The sequence below is a fragment of the Columba livia genome, chromosome 8 (assembly GCF_036013475.1).
Source record: "Columba livia isolate bColLiv1 breed racing homer chromosome 8, bColLiv1.pat.W.v2, whole genome shotgun sequence".
In the NCBI taxonomy this organism is placed as follows: Eukaryota; Metazoa; Chordata; class Aves; order Columbiformes; family Columbidae; genus Columba; species Columba livia.
The window spans coordinates 470643-491725 of record NC_088609.1 but is presented as its reverse complement, the minus strand read 5'-3'; the positions used below and the strand labels follow the sequence as shown (position 1 = coordinate 491725).

The 21083-nt window shown below is 45.9% G+C and overlaps 1 protein-coding gene across 6 annotated transcripts in view; it reads right to left on the bottom strand.

Moving 5' to 3' along the window:
* The window catches only part of FAF1 (Fas associated factor 1), a 152884-nt gene that overhangs the window by 130773 nt on the left and 1028 nt on the right, over positions 1–21083 (bottom strand). For 5 of the 6 annotated variants that reach the window (XM_065071395.1, XM_065071396.1, XM_065071392.1 and 2 more), the window contains exon 2: positions 4806–4874. In XM_065071395.1, coding sequence (XP_064927467.1) covers positions 4806–4874 — 69 coding nt within the window. Of the gene's footprint in view, positions 1–4805; positions 4875–13255; positions 13280–21083 lie in introns of those variants that run through there. The other variant, XM_065071393.1, reaches the window with a different exon arrangement.

The following is a 21083-nucleotide window of genomic DNA, read 5'->3' as shown; positions in this document are numbered from 1 at the left end:
AAAAGTTGCACAGTCCAAGCCCATTGTTCTGGGCTCAGTTTTTAACTTCATTCTTTTCCAAAGACATTACATAGAAGTAAATATAAATAAATAAACAAAACGGGTACCTACATTTTTTAAAATACCCTGTCTGACAACGACTATTTTTTAAGAAGTTCTAAACAGCAAGCTGGAAACCCCCATCTTGTGCGTGAGTTACGCAGTTAGAGTAAAAGCCACAGCTGGGAGCTGGAGCTGTACCAGCCAGACGTCCAGCCCCTGCTTCTCTCCCCAGGCAGCGCCGCCGTGCCCGGAGCCGCGGTGAGCGCGCCGGGTGCCGCGCTGCTGCGCCCGGAGCCGCGGTGAGCGCGCCGGGTGCCGCGCTGCTGCGCCCGGAGCCGCGGTGAGCGCGCCAGGTGCCACGCTGCTGCGCCCGGAGCCGCGGTGAGCGCGCCAGGTGCCACGCTGCTGCGCCCGGAGCCGCGGTGAGCGCGCGGGGTGCCGCGCTGCTGCGCCCGGAGCCGCGGTGAGCGCGCCAGGTGCCACGCTGCTGCGCCCGGAGCCGCGGTGAGCGCGCCGGGTGCCGCGCTGCTGCGCCCGGAGCCGCGGTGAGCGCGCCGGGTGCCGCGCTGCTGCGCCCGGAGCCGCGGTGAGCGCGCCGGGTGCCGCGCTGCTGCGCCCGGAGCCGCGGTGAGCGCGCCGGGTGCCGCGCTGCTGCGCCCGGAGCCGCGCTGCGCCCCAGCCCCAGGACACAGGCACAGCCCGGCACCGCAGGAAGGCACTGAGGCCGTTCCAAGGACATATGCTGAAAACAAAAGTCAGATTGCACACACATTATAGTGACCTGAAGATGGGGTTACCTTCCCCCTTTATTTTGATAAAGATTATTTTATTCTTAAAGAGACGTTAAGCCGTACCTATGTTACCATGTCTATTGGAAAAGACACGAAATAGAAATAATTTTAAACCAGTGAACAGGAGTAACAATAGAAACGGCCACATTGGGAAATTTAGAACATTAAGCATGGTGGATCCTGGCTTTCATTCAAAAAACCTTTTCTGACTACTAGTATAGAATATAAAGTCATTCTATATATGAAGGATCTGAGATTTTTATTAGATCTATGAGAGGTACCGTGTTTCACATGCAGATGCAAGCGCTTGATTTCAGGAGAGCAGAGAGCTTTCACCCCTGTTGTTACACCTCCTCTATATGAAGCTCCACATTGCATAAGGTCAAACAGATTATAGATTCTTGCATTCAAATATGTACCATCACCAGAAACATTCCAGACACACAGTTGGGATTTTTCATACTTGTATTTTATTGTTTTCACATGAAGTTTAAGATACATTAATTCTGTCATTCTTACCTTCAAATGCCAAACCAGAAGGTCACAGTTTAAATGGGCAAGCTACGGAACCATCGGACTTTACAGCGGATAGAGATTCCTAACTTCAGATGGTGGAAATTACTGTAAACTGCTACAACACAAAGAAACGACGCTCAAGGAGTAACATATCGGCCATCCCGGCAGGCTTAGGGGAGCTGGATCCACTCACTGCAGAACAGCTTCATAGGGATGAGGGCCTGGAGAGATCGTTATATTATCTGTGCAGACCTTCCGCACCTCACAGAACACCTGAAACACTTCACCACCCAGCCTGTAACCACTAGTGAGGGCATGGCATGGTGTTCTAATCCAGAAACACGAATGAACAGCAGCGCCCTGAGCTGCCGCCTGCGCAGCGGCCCGTGGCCAAGGCAAGGCAGCGCAACACGGGGAGCCGCCGCCACTGCTGGCGCGCCGGGCCGCGGCCCCAGCGGAGCACACGGGGCCCCCGGGCCGCGGCCCCAGCGGAGCACACGGGGCCCCGGGCCGCGGCCCCAGCGGAGCACACGGGGCCCCGGGCCGCGGCCCCAGCGGAGCACACGGGGCCCCGGGCCGCGCTCCCTGCCCACCGCCACCTCCAGCCCCCAAACAAAGCCCAGCGACCAGGCACCTGGGAAATACGGGTTCCGGTGCCACTTCAAACCGCTGCAAACGCGATTTGAACACTGTAAAGCATACGCAACTCTGAGACATTTAAATGAGATTGATTTAGTTCCCAAAGATAAATTAAGAGAATTTATATTGTCGTAAGTATCCCATATAGAGGAACAGACATGAAGACTTCTAAATGCTTAATATTCTTAATACTTAAAAGTCCAGAAATAGGAAGCTGATCTTTCAGTTCAAAGCCAAAAGGAAAACAGAATTCAGATGAATTCTTAATAAAATAAGTGGCTACCGGAAAAACTAAAGCACGGAAGGAGTTGTTCTGCTCCAGCTCAGGCCTGGCTTGGTTTCAGGGCAGGACCAAATGTCCAAAAGACACAAACGCAGTAACACGCACTGAGGTAACAAGAAAGTATCGGGTTAAAATGTCACCGGTGTCTAAAACCCCCCAGCAAAACCGAGTCCAAGGATGACCGGGGAACCCTTGCCAAAACCATCACTGCTTTGCTACTATCTGCAGGATCTGTGAACCAAGCCCCACAAGGTTTGTTCTCCTTGCAAATAAGAACATGTTTTGTTCTGCACTGAATAAAATATTTAGTACCAAGCAAAAGGATTTTTAAAATTTTTTTCATCTCCAAGACCTTTGGTTCAACTGAAACCAAGCCTTCCCACCTTCGCAATGCACTGGCACTGAATCTGTACGTGACTACCGAATCAAAGGCATAAAACACACACACACCCCCCACCACAAACGGACAACATGCATTTAATTTTAAAATAAAAAATGCTACATTTCTCACAAGTCATGAGCCTTTTTTATGTGCTGCCTTGACTTTTGAAATGCTCTAACTCCTTGCCTAGCAAAGAGATGCTTGATTCTTTCCCAAGCCATGAACTCCTTTTCTCCTTACCTTCACGTTTGTCTCTCTCCTCACCCTTCCGCTTCCAACTCCCCGTCAGACGAGCACCATGCGGTTTTCAGTCCCTTTCCTACACAAAGGCTGCTTTAATAAAGACAGCCAGTGTCTCTAACGACGGACTCTCGGGGCATCTTCTGCACTGCTACTCTTCCCAATATTTTCCTCCACAACTCACCGTTTCCTTTCACAGACTCCCCTCTCATTCATCTTCTATTTAGTCGCCAGAACTATGTACTATCCCGAAGCACCTTTTACATCCCCAACTTTATTTCCTTTCTTACTTTGCCTATGCCTTTTTTAAGCTTGCATTTTTGGGTCACTACTTCTCTTCCCACTGTATTCTACTTCTAGATCATCTCATATCACTAATAAAATCAAGTATTTAAAGCCATTTTCATAGCGATTCTCATAGCTTTAAATACTTCACTATCCCTTTCTGCTTTTCTGGAGTCTCAAAATAAAAGAAAAATCAAGAAAACAAATCCTCTTAGCTGTTCTTACCCTTTTCATTGTAATTCTCTCAGCCAGCCTCACCTGTGAGCATTTACAGTAAAGCATATACCTCACGGTCTACAAATGCCACAAAAGCGCAGCCGGCGGGCGCGACACCTCGGCAGCCTGAGCAGAACGCGTGGGCCGCTCCCCGCCTCCCACCAGCCCCCGCCGGCTCAAGCGCCCGCGCCACGGCACGAGGAGCCAGCGCCACGGAGGACGGCTCCGACCCGCACGCACGCGGCTCCTCCCGCCCGCGGACACCGGGCACACGTGCTCCCTCGCGCTGCTCGGCGTCTCGCTCATACCGTGACACCGCAAAGACTCCGGACACCTCGCTCAACGTTCATCTTAAACACTTGGTTTCCAGTGTCTGGAGCACATAGCGCTTATTTGCAACGGGCTACAATATCACACGTCACTTTAATTGTTATGCCTTAAAAGAAACAGAATACTCATTCTAACAAACTCAGTTTAAAACCCCATCCTGACCTCTTTGATACTTTGTAATCACCACAACAGAACACTCTGAACAATAAACTGGGAATGCCATGTGGCACACAGTCAAAACTGTATCTACAGGCAATTTTGGAAACTCTCATTTATTTGCTTTAAGTAATCTTCTAACAATTTGGACTGGTCCGAAAAAAGGAAATCAAAGGGATTACAGTTCAAATGAAGATCACTTGCCTGTTAATTAAGTTGGTTCTATTTTACACTTGTAAACCTTAAGAAAATGGATTAATACTTTCTTTCTATATCCTGATAATCCTATGCAGAGTCTTAAAATACCTCAGACTGTTTTGCTTGGTTTATTGGTTTCCTCCTATTTGTCTGCGTACGGAACCTTGTCACAAACCAGAAGACAGAGTGTTTTGGGATGAGTTTGTTCACTGTGGTTTTGTTTGTGTATAACACCCAGTCTAAATAACGTACGGCCTTCCTCTCTGACGCCGTTCCGTACAACAACTGAAAACAGAAGAGCAACTATCTTATTTCTGAACTAAAAGCATATGAAAGATTGAAGTGACTTTATTTCCGTTTCTTCCACAGGCACCAAAATCTTCATTAATCTTGTGTATATACACAGGATATCTTCTAGAAATGCCACCCTTGATAATACTATGCATACAATCAACCAAAAGGAAACCAAACACAATATGAAACATTAATTTAAAGGAAGAGAAACAAATCAAAAAGGCATGAAGACAATCATGTATCAGGGTATATACAACTGAGTATTGCGTTAATTTGGTAATGAGGCGTTAGCAGAGCAGAAACACTGTGCATAGAACCTGCTTGCCCCCACCATAAACACAGCAAACGTGGAACGAAGATCACAGTCTCAGCAAGACGGCACACCCCTGCTACACGAGGCTGGTCTGTGAAGTCATTTTCTTAGAACACTTACCACTAAATCCCAGTTATTTTGTTCAAGCAACGTTATAGCTTCATCGATATTTTCAATACCAGTACAGGCCTGAAAAGAAAAAGAAACAGTAAACAGAATTAAAAGCATTGATCAAAATCAGAGTACTAACACTTACAATTCAGTTCATTTCAGCAGAAAGACAGGAAAGGTATAGGTATTTCATTTCTGCTAGGAGAGGGTCATCCAGAAATTGTATTTCAAGTGTTAAACATCAAACATCTGGCTATAACTCCCTGTTTCACCAGAGGACTATTGTGTAACCTTGAGCAAGCCACCCAGGGAAGCAAGACAAAGCAGTTACTTGTAAAACTAGGACAACAGTGCTGTCCCAGAAGGGTGTTTTGAGAACTCCACATTCAATACTACGAACACTCGTACAACTCCCTTAAAAAATACCTTAAAAGGCAGTTGGATGTTCGGAGCGGCTGACATGTCTTGTTTAAAGCCAAACCCACAACTATAAATCCCGCTGCCCCACCACCACCTTACACCCTGCTCGCTCTGGCTGTCACACCGTGCCCTGCAAGAGGAACAAAAGGTGGCAATCAGAGCATCGACTCGCTACTGCGTGTACAAATGAGCCCCTTTGTGAAAGTACTTAAAATGAAGACTATATAATGAAACATTTATAATGTCTTCCTTTCAAACAAAACACCTGCACGTTGTTCTAGCCCCATACTCTGGCTTTACCTAGCGCAAGCAACCTGACACAGCAGCATTCTCCAAGCAGTGATAAGATCCCTCTAACTGGCACTGTGAGCCAAGCTCAACTCCCGGCGCGAGCGCGCAGCCGCACCCGGCGCAGCCACGGCAGCGGGCTGCCTGCCCCGCCGGCCCCCGGCTTCAGCAGGCAGCGCTGCTACCCGCTCTGCCGCGGACCAGCCGCTGTTCACACTGAGGATACCGGGCATTTCACCAGACGGGAAAAACGGAAACAGTTACATTTTTCTGAATTCAGCTTTCACCCTGATCCAAGCTTTGCTCTGTACCGGAGCACACAGCAGTTCAGACTTCCACGAGATCTGAACCATGAGAATGTCCCTTCTGCTCCACCACGCAGCTATGTAAAAACAAGTTTACATAACATCCACCTAAACCTCCATGTAAAAAATCCAACCTTGCCACAGTAATAGACAGCAGCAAACACATCAGTTTTTCCTGATTCCAAAGATATATAGTCCCGTTTCTCCTTTACGTGATAAGAGAAAAAGGGGTCTAGGCACAAAAACAGACACTTTTTTTCCTGCCAGGACATAAAAAGCCAGCAGGTCATACATTTTTCTATGCTCCGATTTGTCTCCCAATTTATAACAATAAAGAAACAAAAAGGAGAAATGACAGAGAAATTCAAGGCAAACTGTGTCTTCCCAATCCAACGCTGAAGAACTCCACGCTTACAGAGCATCACCTGCAGCGTGTCCACACAAAACGGGCCGTTCTGGAGCACCAGAAGGATCGCAAATACACAGTTCAGAGACGCTGCCCGCGCGGGGACGCAGCAGCTCCTGCTGATCTCCAACGCGGCCAGACTGATCCTCTCCGCAAGAACAGAGTCTCTTCCCTTGCTCACAGCGCGCTGTGGTAACACTGAATTTCAATGACTCTGCATCGAAAGTGCTACAAGTTTTTTAATACAGTTTTGCTCTTCAGAAGCATCGTTCTGCCTTCTCTTCCATCACTTTTGGCAGCGACTGCTGAAGTTAAAACAAGGCTTGCACGCGTTCCCTGGCCAGCGCGAGGGCTCCATCCGCTGCCGGGTCAGCTCGAGGAGCTGTCACTTCTGAAATCACAGCGGGGCTCACACAGCCATAAACCCGCCACCGAAACCGGAGTGGACAGCCCTGCCGCAAAGCGCTCGTACTGCGAGAAACGGTGTTGCAGAAACGACAGTCCGAGGTTCTGCTTACAGTTAAATGAAAAACACTTAGAAAGCTGGTCATTACCAAAATTAAGAGTTACGACTCCCCATTTATCAGCCCTGCAAATTCTGCATGACTTTGCCAGTGAGTATTAATAAGTTGTGTTCCCATCTACGATGAGAACCTGACCAACAAACGGGCTGCCTTCAGCCCCGGGCTGTGCAGATGAAGCGAGGAAAGGGCAGCTGAATGCTGGGCTCAGCTCCAGGCTTCAGCTGCCCCGGTGCGATCCCCCTGCAGCTCGGCTCAGGCGCCCCTGGCCACGGGCACCTCGCAGCCTGCGAACCGCAAACCCACTCCGCTCCGTCTGGCGTCTCCTCGCTTCCAGAGAAACCAAACAGAATGAGCTCACCCTTCCGCCAGAGTACGCAGAGAAAGGAGTCCGCTCATCACAGTGGAAGCGGAGTAAGTAAGAACTAGTTCACTTGCATGTCTACATCCTTCCTAAATCATCTCGTTGGTGGTTTAAAATCCAAAACAGAACCCCGCTCCTGCTCTCTTCGCAACACAGAGTCATCGGGGCAGCGAGAGCGGAAGGCAGCCAAACACTGCGCAAAAACCAAAACCATCGCCATTCCTAACACCCAAGAACCGCAGTGTTGTTGAAAACCCTTGGACCACTTTTATAATCAATTTTAACATCTTATTTTGAGCAGTTCTAACACCAAGATTTCACTTTCCATATGGAATGTTTTTGCTAGTTGTCAATAAAACAGAAAAGAAACATTTCTGCCTGACAACAGTGAATGAGTGTGTGCTACTTATTCACACAACCCAAAACAGACGTTCCAAGATCTCCCTCAACACCCTGCTAATACCATAGTTGCAGCAAACTACAGTTTCAGAAAAATATGTCATCATTCAGACAGGACACACAACCACATAGGAACCCTGCCCCAAGCCATGCGCCATCGGCGCCACAACCGCAAAGTAAACTCAAGAAAATGCTCTGCTGTGCATGCCTTCAGCTTTCCCGCAGAAGCGAAGCACAGCGCGGTCTCCCGCTGCGAGAGGGCTCCCGCGTTCAGGACAGCGGGCGCGCTTCGCCCGCGCTGCCCGCGGGAGACACACGGAAGCCAGCAGGTTCTGCGGGCACCAGAACCAACCGGGCCTGGTTCCTCCCGGGCTTGTCTCTCAGCCCTGACTGCAAGGGCTGACTGGACATTCTCCTACAGCTGGAATATTCATAAGGACGCCTTTTGGTGGACGTCTTTCCATTTCCCCGGCTGAATGTCTATGAATTCAGGAATAATTTAACTGGCAGGAGTCCAGAGGACACCTGGGCACCGTAAGGCTCTTCGCCTTACCTAGGCTGGCAGACTCAGAGATTACCTACTTACAAACACATGAAGATTTTTGCTCATTTTTATGCCCTTCACTCTACCCAAGCATGGAACAAATGAAAATAACGGAATAGAAAAAAGATATATTAAATTTGCACAGAAATAGAAGAAAAAAAAATCTTCCAATATATAGCAAAGCAGATGAGCTCCAAAGGCACAAAAACACACAAAACCACATCCTTGTTACTAAGCGAGTAAAGTGATACTAGTTGAGGAGAAATATTTTTTTATTCACAGAATTCATTCAGCTTTATTTCCATAAGAGCCCTACTTAATAATGGGCATTAACTATTGTACGAGAACATTCCTACCAGACTACTACCAAACCTGATCCAGCCAACAACCAGCACATCCTGAGTCACCAAAGCGAAAGAGACACATCACCATGGCAAAGGTAAAACCCGCCGGGCTCACTGATTTGTAAACCTTTACACATCAAAAAGAAACCAAATCATTTTGTTTTAAGGACAAAAGGGAACAAAAGGTAGAACCAGTTCCTCCTCCTCCCGCATCTCCCCTAAATCCAGGAGAGCATTTGTGCTCTTCACAGCAGCTCCAGCTGGTTTGTTTTCAGACCACACCAGAGGAAAATGAACCTGGCGATGAGAAAACTATTGCTTTGCACTGAACGCGCAAAATCAGATTCTGAAGACACAGCTACCGAATGTTAAATCAACTTTCTTCGCATCCTGCTTTCCAGGACAGGTAATTGTTTCCACCAGGTAGATTTAGATTTGCATAATAAAGTTGCAGAGCACTGCTTCAAATTTTCTTCAGGTTGCTCCACAGATGAACCATCACCTTAGCAATGGAGAGCTCACCCCGGAAGGATCCACAGCTAACCACTGCGGGTCCTGCTCAGCTGGCACAGTAACCTTAATCACTGTCACATAAAAGCAGCAAAGCAGCCACCGAGGAAACAATTCGGTAGGAGAAAAGTCTGAGGGCAGACAGCTGTCAAGGCGCTCGCGACAAACCCAGGAGGTGCTTCCAGAAAGCCATCACGGACGACAGACTCGCTCCGCCAGATCCCCCGCAGGGCGGCCTGACCCCGGCAGCCGCAACAGCCGGATGGGGTTTGAGCCCCCGGTGACCCGGCGGCGCGAGCCCCAGCCCACCCGCAGCCCTGCGAGCAGCTGCGCTCCCATCCGGCAGCGGCCGCGCGGAAAGCGCTCCTCCGGCACCTGCCGCAGGGACCCCGGCAGCTGCCGCACGGCGAAGCTGGAAGGACAACTGCGGCTCTCACACAGAGCCGGGCTGTTTCTTCTGCAAAAGCTGGGAAAGAACACACAGCTGTGGCCAACTCGAATCCCGAGCCGGGCTCCTGCTGCCCCGCAGGCAGCGCGCGGCAGGTGCTGCACAGAGGCTGGGAGCAAATGGCATTTGGCAGCAAGGCAGAATTTGTCTCACCTGTGGCACCATCCCCCTTCTTGCCAAGGCAAAACGCCGCAATCAAAAGTATCCAGGAGACCAGACTTAGCCTAACAGCCGGTGGCTGGGTACCGAGGACTCAGAAGCCTGCCTCTCCCAACATTTTTGTTGAACAGTTCCATGTTTCCTTTGACTACAAATAGCAGTAGTTCCTCCAAACAGAGACCATCTCTAAGCCAACCCTAACTAGGCTTTAGCCGAGAACATTGTGCATGACAGGTTCAGGCCCACTACAACCAGGCAGACAGGGGGCTGTGAATAACACCATGCACCAGTCTCTCCTGTAAATGTCAGCTGGGGCAAATAAAACAATACAAAAACCTCACTTTGTGCCTAACTTATGTCCACATGCACTCTGCCATGCAAGTACCATGCTCAGTCCACATAACCAAAACGATAACATTGGAGCCACAGCTCCAAGTACCGAGAACAGCAACAAACTCGGACAACTGATCTGCAGGGTAGGGTCACACCAGGTGTCCACTACAGACTTTTTCCCTCTCACTAATATTGCATGCTTTTGTCTCAGAATAGGTCTAAGCTACTGTGATTCAATCTGACGCCTAGACCTCAGACATGGAAACAGCTGATACAGACTCGTCTATGCTGCATTAAAAAGGGGAAAAGAGCTTTCTGTCATCAGCACTTTGTTGCAACTGTAGCCCAGTCCAACTACAACGACCAAAGGAACAACTACATTTAGGTATCACAGGACTCAACAGGTGAGATCACCTGGGAAGAAAAGCTTTCACGCTTTGGGATCTCCTACAAAACCCCAGCACTAATACACCTCCATCCCCTGCAACCACACAGACAGCGCCCCAGGAAATGCTGACTTTTCAAAGTACTCAATAAATTTTTACCACTAGATATAGCAATGAGCTAACTCTATTCCATAAAGATGTACAGGCTTTAAAGATAAATCAAACACACTGGCAAAGAACAGATATTGTTAAAATCAATTCACTCTCCCTTTGTTAACCTACTCTTCAAAAAGAGACAAGGGGCACAGAAAACTCTTTACGTGCTCAGAAAGATGCCTGAATTCTCCAGGTCAGCAGCTCAGAACCAGGATAACTCGGAGCTGTTCTCAGTAGCTTATGAGATATAGCAAAGGACATCGCTTATCTCCCTGCATACTTCCCCTCCAGTATAACCACAATGTAGTTTGCTGGTTTATTCAGCTCACAGCCAGACAGATCAGGTCACAGACAACATGTCCCATCACGTTTTGCAGACTCCCAAGACACTCCACAGCCTCTCTGGGTAGCTTGTTCCAGTGCTTCACCACCTTCACTGGCATTTGTTTCCCTATATTTAGTTACAGGATCCCTTGCTGTAACCTGTATCTGCTGCCTCTCATCCTTGGACTGTGCACCTTCAAGAGAAATCTGATTCTACATTGTCTGCTATCACACACTGCAGCTAAGACAGCAACTAGATACCCCTTAACCTCCTCTTCCAAGCCGCAGGACCCGGCTCCCGGCCCCCCCGGTCACACAACCCGCTGCAGCCTCCTCCCACGGGCACAGGGCTGCGGACGGACCGGGCTGGACACGGCGCTGCCGGCGCGGCCGTCCCCCAGCACCCGGCAGAGAACGGCCTCCCAGTGCCCGGCAGTCCTGCTGCAGCCGCGGTGTGGCCACAGCTCCTACTGGAAGGATGCATCATGCCCTTTCTAGGCATTCCTAATAAAAATAACAACCCAACCCCGAGTTTCCCATTTCTAAAGTGAAACACGGTACCTCGCTTCCTTTTCCCATTCTTCACGAGGGGAATGGCTCAGAAATCAAAGACAATAATTAAATGTCTATCACATAAAGATCCAAGGACAGCTCCAGATTGTATCCGCAAGAGGTCTACTCAGACCCAGAAAGCTTTAGGACACTAACTCACCTATGACATATTAGTAAGCGAGAAAATTTTCTTGAAAAGTCACACATACACTGTTGCAATGGTAATTACTCAAAGCAACTGAAACAAAGCATAACACCTGTGCCCCCAAAACAGGTACAGATAAACCAATACATTCACCCAAGCAAATAAAGGCTTTAGTACCATAACATCACATTTAGGAATGGTGTGTAACTCCCCTCCGGGCTACCAAGGGATTCAGGACATTCGGACACTCAGAGGTAAGATCTGTCGGTGCCTCGGCTCCCCCGGCCCCAGGACCACGTCCAGAGACCGCAACACCAGCTGCACACGTGCTGGCACCTCCATCCAGCTCACCCCGCAACAAGCCTGCCCATGTACCGAGGCTGTTCTCGTTATGAGTCATCCACGGTTATCAAATTAACTTTTACTTCTTTCTGTTTCAGACAAACATTCAAAAGAAACATCCAGGCATATCGACTGAGACACAAACTGAAAGGTCACCTGCTGCAAGCACCTGAATGAAGAGATGAGAATGCTTCTCTGTTTTAAATAATTCAGAAGACCATCTGGTAAAAATTAAGCAAATTCACCAGCTGTTTGCTTCATAAAAACAAAACAAACCCCAACACACAAACAAAATCAAGCAAACAAACTAATACACTTACCAATATCAGAAACTGAGAAAGGACTTTGGCAAATATGCCAGGCTGAAGTTTTGCCCAACACATTTCAGCTCCCACCTCCAACTACTTACAAGCTTCATTGTTCTACTATTTGAGCACCACCTTAAGCAAAAATCTAAAGTAAGGGGGAATTAGTCCCTTTCTGCAGAAGGAATGGGAGGTAAAAAAAAGAAAGTGATATATCTGAAAGTCACAGAAGACATTTCTACCCATTAGTTACCAGGCAGACAAGAGTGAACTTTGTTCACGCCCCAAGAGGACGGCAAACCTTCTGAACAGAGCAAGCAGGGCACAAAGTCTCAACGGGCCGCAGGAAGGTCCGACCACTTCTCAGCAGAATCGGCTAACGTGGCTCCACACTAACCACCTCCAAGTGCTTTCCAGCAGACGGTGGACACCCGAGACTCTGGAGCAAAATCGGCTGCCAGAATCCCCAAAGGAGCCCCTGGGAAGCCCACGAGCTGGGCCAAGACAGGAACTCCAGCCTCCCAAGCCACACGCTAACACTCGGGTTCAAGCCACACGCACTACACAGAAAGAGCACTGCCCAAACAACTGAAAACCAAACCAAAACTCAGTGCCTGTGAATTAGTGCTCTGGACTACTAAACCTGTTTGCCTTTCCTGAGGCCTGAAGACGGCCTTTGCCCAACAACTACAGAAAGTTTAGTTAGGATTATCCCAAAGTGTCTGTGTTTGTTTAATGCTTTAATGATTAAAAGATCTCAGTGAAGGTAAAAATCCCAAGATTTCCTGAATCACAGTCATTTTGCTCTTACAGTATCTTATACATTATCACATAAGAAGAAAAATGTTGCAAAACAGAAAAGAACTGCAGGGGTCAGACAAACACTTCTGCTTACCGGATACTTGCAGCCATCTCCTCATTGCCTCAAAAGCAGCAGAATCTTAAAAATAGCTTAGGAATAAATAAAAGCCACTTTCTAGATAAGTACACAAAGGATGAGTACTAATCTATACAAAAAATACGCTACTTAACATTCCACAAATGCTCATATTTGTTGGTAAAAACGGGACCACAAGGAACCGACATATTCTTCAAAACCTGGAAACAGTATCCAGAATACAGAGAGAACACTCAGATCCCACAAAAGCACAGGTCAGACCATAACGTAGGACAACAAGGGCTGTAAAAAAATGTGATTAACGACATACAAATTCCATAAGCTTTTAAAAGCATCAGCACAGGAAGCCTGCCAGCGAGCCAGCGGGACCAAAGGAACAAGGCACTACGGAATTCTTCAAAGTGAGGCCACGTCGCAAAAGCGAAATGAATCGTGTGCACCCACAGTCGCTCCCGAGGAACTGAGACCATCTTGTCACAAAGCTGCTCTTTCCGGAGAACTCTCATCCTAAATGTCAGCAGAGACATACAGGACAAGCCATCAGGACCAGACCATAGTCCTCAAATATGATTTGATACATACACACACATATATTTATTTATTTATTCCCACCCCCAACTGCTCTTTACATCAGCCTTAATTAAAGGTTACGGCAAGCTCACACTCCCACACTGCTGCCCTTAGCTTTTTAGTGAATTTTGTTGGGGTGCAAACCAGAAATCGTTAAGATTTCTGCAGTTCAGACAAATTTGACTTCTGTACCATAAGAAATAGCAGAAATTCCAATGAAGTTTACAGAACAGAATTAGTATATACATGACATACGGAGGAAAAGTTTCCATAGAGGAAGCTCACGTATCACACAACTACAAGAACTCAAACTGCGTCCACTTGAGTTAGTCTAAAAGTCCTACAGCAAACCCCACCATCAAGCTCCTAAATTGCTGACTTCCAGAAACCAGGACGAGACAAATTCACTCAGATCCGGCTTCTTTCAGCTGTTTGCGAAGGAGCAGCACTGCCGCAGGTGAGACAGCAGGCCAGCTGGGTCTCCGCTCTGAGCTGATGCAGCACCTTTGGTATTTGCTCACACAGACAACCTGACCTTTAAAACCAAAAACTAGAAGTGACTCAGCTTCAGAGTTCTTGTCTTCACAAATTGTTTCCTGCAACTGGTAAAATATGAAACCTATATAAAATAACTCAAGGGCTAACGTACTCTGTTCTAGTTTCAAAACCTCTCTTAAGAACTTCAGCTTTAATTAATTATCTTTTGAAAGCATAACTACTCCTGCAGAACAAAGACCTGCTCAACCAGTTAGACACAGAGGACCAGTAGATGACTGCTTTGAAGGACCAAACATCATGTAATGCACACATTAGGGTTTTGGTTTCCTCTTTGAGTAGGTTGCTATTACAATTGCATATTACCTAGTCAGCTCTGAAAAACTGGCTTAATTAGTACGTATCAATCCAGCCAGTAAGCACGTCGTTTCCTTTCATCCAAATTATGAGGAACGAGTAAAACCTTCGGAACCTCCCCAGTCGTTTTATTCTAGTTCTCACAGCACTTCGAAGAAAGGACTCACCTAATGGCTGCCCCACAAATGCACAAACGTATCCACCGACTAGAAAAACATTAAATGCTGTTAAAGATGTCTTTAATAAGCTGTTAAGCCTTGCTGCTAGTGGGGAAATGCATGAAAGCAAGGCTTGCAATGGTGACTGAACCACGAGAACTGCCCGAACAGAGGGGAAATTCTGCCCTTTCAGACTTGGCAGCACCAACGCAATGTTGTTAAGATGGGAGGTTCTCAGGACCCCGTAAGACATGTAACAATTCACTCAAATCCTCACCCTCTCCCTTCCTACACGTCCTTCCACACAAAAACATGAACTCAAGTGTGTTTGCTGTAAGCGATTCTTGCTTACCAAGAAATACTACCTACATTTTATTTTCAATGTGCCACGTACCTTTCACATCACCTTTCGAAGAAAGCACGTTCCTAGCCTCTGCAAGTACGTATCATTAAGAATTTCAATATCAGCATTAGTGCTGGTTGTCATGGCATTTGAAAAAGGATCCCGTAGCTACCACCTCTCAATCTGCTTCAGTGACCTACTAACCCAAATACCTATATGAACGGGCTGATGGAAATGGCAACATGATTACTATGATGTGAAGAGTCCTTCAAGCTAATTGAACGAAAAGAACAGCAGCAACCTCTTTCTGAAGATGAATTGCTGCTCCAGTGGTAAATTGTTTAAGTTCTTACAGCAGGACTGTAATGCATACATATCACAGTATCCTCTTTCTTCTCTATATATGTCAGATAGCGATTCTAATTAACTATCTGTCCTTATATAGGAGAAATCAGTTGGTGTTTCCATGGACAGCTATCAGTGGAAATATCAAAGTTATGTTTCTAAATGGACATCACTCTTACTTCAATTTTTCATTTGTGACTCTGGCATCCACTTCACCTTCTGTTTAAAGGCCAGAAAGGTGACTAGTAAATCAAACGAGCTTGGTTCTGATGAACAGGAGCTTCGGTCTGATGAACGTGAGCTTTGGGATTACAGCTGAGTCTAAAAGTATCTAAAAAGAAGTCACCTGTTGATTCTTCAGACACACACAAAACCAAATTAATAGAAGCAATGGTCTTGGTAGCAGACAATGACAATCCAAAAAAGCCAATTAAAACACACTAAGCATGCCGTATGCTTTTATCGTGTCTCTTGACCCTAAGGCCATTCACAGCAAACAGAACGAATTGCGCTGCAAACGAAGAGGTGTACCTACCAGTCCCAGTGCTGTTACTGACTGTGTAATGCACAAAATTAAAACATGATACAAAGCAACAAGGATCAAAAGGAATTCTAGTCAAAATGTCAATTCAGAGGCCACATAGCTATGAGCTTCGACATCCTACAGTGCCCTAGAGTCCTCTTTTTTACACTGAAAATCAACCTTGTTAACCATTTCAAATTAATCTAAGGATATAGTAACCTATATCCATGAAAAAGGTTACGTGAAGCAGCACTGAGCATCTTGGCACCTGTTAGAACTCAGAGTCTGCTTTTACCTAAAGATACTTCAAGGTGAGGGGATGAAAAAACAAGCCTGTCTCATCCAAACCCCGATTTCTGATCTGCAGAGCGCTGGATTTCCTTCAAGCTACTCTGGAGAGAGCTGCAGAGCTCCGGCCAGCTGGCGTGCTCTGGGAGCACCCACTGCGCTACACTCGACGGAGAGGCCATGCGAAAGAATGGTCTGGTGGGAGCAAGACTGAGGTTTTAAACTCAGACCAACATGAACACATACAAAACCTGATGTTTAGGTTGCTAGTGAGACTCTGACAGAAATGTAGGACTCCAGGAACTTCAAACATCAGTTGAAGGACACTTTCCAAAGACTTAAACTTGGATTGGAAGTCTCTTCAGCACCCACGTTTTGCTGAGAACCTTGTTCCAAGTGAATTGCCAAACACTTGACAGAAAGTCTGCAAAGGAATCAAGAACAGCCCTTTCTGCTCCAATGCCTTAATGACTAAGAAAATTAAAAAAAAAAAAAAATAAATAAAATAAAATAAAAAATCAATGTTAAGGATATCCCAGAATCCCAGGATGTGAGGGGTTGAAGGAACCTGGAAAGCTCATCGAGTGCAATCCCCCCATGGAGCAGGAACACCCAGATGAGGTTACACAGGAAGGTGTCCAGGCGGGTTGGAATGTCTGCAGAGAAGGAGACTCCACAACCTCCCTGGGCAGCCTGGGCCAGGCTCTGCCACCCTCACCGGGAACAAGTTTCTTCTCAATCTTAAGGAGAACGTCTTGTGTTCCAGTTTGCACCCACTGCCCCTTGTCCTATCACTGGTTGTCACCAGAAGAGCCTGGCTCCATCCTCCTGACACTCCCCCTTTCCATATTGATCCCCAGGAATGAGTCCCCCCTCAGTCTCCTCTTGTCCAGCTCCAGAGCCCCAGCTCCCTCAGCCTTTCCTCACACGGGAGATGCTCCACTCCCTCCAGCATCTTGGTGGCTGCGCTGGACTCTCTGCAGCAGTTCCCTGTCCTGCTGGAACTGAGGGGCCACAGCTGGACACAATATTCCAGGTGTGGTCTCCCCAGGGCAGAGCAGAGGGGCAGGAGAACCTCTCAACTCTGCTGTTTGTTCAAAACTCCTTAGTGGATGGTTTACCCTTACAGAAACTGGTTGAAAGACTCTTCCCAGCCTCCAGCGTAAGTCACAGTCCAGGCCAATAATCAAGAGTACTGACTCGAAGCCGTTCCCCTATCTGCCTACCTTTTTTACCCGCCAGACCTTCACACTGGCAATAACTTCACAGTTACAGAAAACCTGAGCCAGCATGCCAGCACACACAGAAGAAAGCCAAACTCCCTTGGCATCCCCCCCCCAAAATTAATACACATGTAAATTCTGCACATAGACTGTTAGATAGTGAAAACAGTGTGCATAACAGAGATAAACTTGTACAGGGCTGAAGCAGACAGATGTTTTTTTATAACTGCCAATAAAAATAAATGAAAATATATCTTGTCAGCTATTTAACAGCACTCTGTTTCTTTAATTATCCTCATTCCAGAAGGAAACTAGTAGTTTTAACTATGGTTAAATCTCAAAAAAAATTAAGAACTAATAAGTTGATGTATCAATGTCATGGTCAATGCTATAACTTGAAACACGATTATCTAGCATGCTTTCTCACCTTTCTGTAACTGATGGTAAGGAGGTTCTTCCTTCCCAATCCCCCCTTGCTCCTCCCAAAAACCTCTGTTTTTATGGAAAAGGTTGGCACAAAAGTGAAGTTTGAAAAAACATGTTTTGATATACATGTGTGAATCATACCAAAGCAGTCTGTTACTCAGTTAAAATAAAATGAAAAAATCCACACAACTTTGTTTCACAATGAACACAGATGAAAGGCAGAAGAAAAATACTAGCTATCTGTTGTTTCGATAAAAGCAAGGACTTTGAGTTTTGCCATTCCACTCCAGTCTTCCCACCCAGACTGGATCTCGAGCTACTTATTTACTCAATCAATGGAAAATGTGATTTCCCTGAAAAATTCCCTTCTGAGCACCCACGTGCCAGATATTCTTGTAATATGTGGTCACCCAGGAGCTGGCGACTCCCACAACCACCCAGGCCCTGGGCCCGCTCTAGAACTGCTGTGAGGACAATCACAGCGCATGAACAAAGTAGCCCTACAGGTGGACATAACCTACAATGACAAAAAGATATCAGTGCTAATTTTAGTCCCCATCCTAAGTGAAGCTGCAAAACCAAGAGTAAAGGTGCTAGGATACAAAAACGTCAACGTCTGACACTTCTGTCAATACTCAAAGACTCGGTTTCATTTCTGGACAGTTTAAATGGACCAAGACACTGTGAGAGCAATTCTCTTCAAACGCCGAACCGCATAGACCATGAGTATATTTGTGTCATGTGAGTATCCCCCTGGGGATGGAAGAACACTTTGCAGTTAAACACAAGAACAAAAGAAGAACAGAGACGTTAACAAAGATTGGTAGAAATTATAAGCCCTTATTTCCCCCAGTATGTGAGGTATGTTACAGCATCACTCTTATCTCACATGTAGGCACCTTTTTAAAGAAATTATGCTACAAACACAAGCTGTTAGGCTTTTACCTGTGGAGTTTTTCCTATATGCCAATGACACTTTGTGGAGAAATTCTGTAATTGCAATCAGTAAAACAGCTAAAACTTGTTTGTGCACTTAACTCCACTACTTCAGCTACTCCCCCTGCAAACAATCAGACCACTCACGTACAAAGCTAACCTTCTGCATAATCCTTCCTAAGTGAGGACCGAAGAAGGAAAAGTTAGACAGGTTGCTTACGCAGCCCACATGCGTGAATACGTACGTTGTACTCCTCTGCAGCATACACTAACCTCGTTTTAAAATGAGAGGGAAAGAAAATAATTATAAATCACACAGAACAGGCTAAAATTGTTTTGAAACTTTAAGAAAAAGTATTTTGATAGATGACTTACTTTGTTTTAGTCTATAGCTAAAATATTTTATAAACTATTCAATGTTTGTATGTATACTTTCAAAATATTTTCTTTTTAGTACCTCAGAAAGCAGAATAGCCTGTTACAACAATTCGAGCTAAAAGGAAAAACCAAATGCACCATGAGGTCCCGTTCGAGTTGAAACCGATGTCAGAATCCCTAACGGCTTGGGGAGCGGCGAGCCCTGGAACGGCTGCCCGGAGCAGCTGTGGATGCCCCAGCCCCGCGACTGCCCGCGGCCGGCTGGACGGGGCGCTGAGCGACCTGGGCTAGTGGACGGTGTCAGAAGTGGGGCTGCAATGAGATGATCTTTGAGGTCCCTCCCAACTCCAATCATTCTAAAATTCCATTCTCAAATAAGTCCATGAAAGCTTCACAAAAGCAAACTTCACTATAATTATGACTTCACTGAATTTTTTTTAATGAGGAGGGAAAACACTTTCAAGTTTTAAAAGTTCAAAGACCACTACTCTATCCCTCTTAAAAGTAACTTGGAAAAGGCAAGACTGAAATGGTGATGGAAGCCTCCCTCCCAATGTAAATCAGCAAAATTAGCTGAACGAAAGCACAAAGAACTGCTTTCAAAATATCCAGTGCACACAACACTCTTCAACAGGATGCCTCACACAAACATAGAAGATGGCAGCAGAACTCTGAGAAACATATTTATTAATTAAAAGGTACAGAAAATATATCAGGGAAAATCATGTAGAATTACTTTGCACATAATGTTTTATCTTCCATTTTGAAGCCTTAGCGAACGAGTTGTAAATTCCATCAAGTATTTAAAATACCCAAAATCCTTTACCATTTGGTAACAGCCCAAAGACACCAGGCCTAATAATGAGTGACACTGTCCTTTACTACTCTGAAGCTTTAATAGCATGACAATTGACAGTTCAGTGTTTCAGAGTCAGGTGGATGCTCAAAAAGAAAAAGGGATGAAACAGAAAAACAAAGTTCTTTGCTGAAACACAATAGGATAACGTTCAAGGCTTTTTTAAGTAAGTGGTGGTGTATGATAAAAGATGTCCTGCTCCTAGGCTCAGAGACATTATGTCGTCCTTGATCTACAACTGGTCTCTGTGACCCCGCCACCCATCTGCAAGTTTGCAATACTTACTTGTCTTCATGGTACAAACACGGCACTTGCTTTTATACCTTTATTAATTGGTTTCAAAACCCAAGCAGAAAAATACTGCCAAACTGCAATATAGCATTGACACTAAAAAGTCAGGAAGTGGACACAGATTTCAAATTATATTCACCAGCCACTAACTTAACCATGGTCTGGGATTCCTGAATGTAAACGCGGTTCAGCTAATAATGATGAATTCCATTAGAGTCTGCCTCCGCCCGCATGAGTGCAGAACTGAGGTCCCAGCTCCCTTTTACAGAGTGTGCTGTTACTGGAAAAAACCTTTCTGAAACTGCAGCCTTGGGATTGAAATGTCACTCCTTATACACACAAAAGTACCTCCAAGCACAACAAATAAAGGATCATTATAGAAACATTTGTTAAACATTTTAATAAATATGAGCGTAAGATACTCAGGTACAGAAAGGGAAAATACTTCCCTGTTATCAATTAGGAACTCCACATGTTACGTCAGTGAGATACGAGACACCTTTTGCAAAAGAGGAATTACACAATGTGCACTACAGTCTCCCTACCTGTAATGCCAAAGAAATACTTTTGTTAGACACACACACAGAGTGACTCTTTTTTAAAGCTAAATAAGAGTTACACAGCTAACAGCTGATAAATAGTCTTTTAAGAAGTTGTACACATAGGCAGCAGTTTTACAACTTAATCCAACAATATCCAGGAGCCTATCCACGTAACCAGCACTGCAAACAGACAAAGCTTCAAAAAAAGACTGATTCAAGAGTAAATACCAAAAAGATATATTCAAATACAATCTGACACCCCTCTAAGCTGCTTTTGGCTCTCCCCACTATTTCAAATGCAGCTATCTTCCACTTGTTTGTTTACTTGTTCTTAGAAGAACAATACAAAAACAAGCAATATTAAGAAGCACTATAATGAAGAGATTAACCAAGCGCCTGAACACATA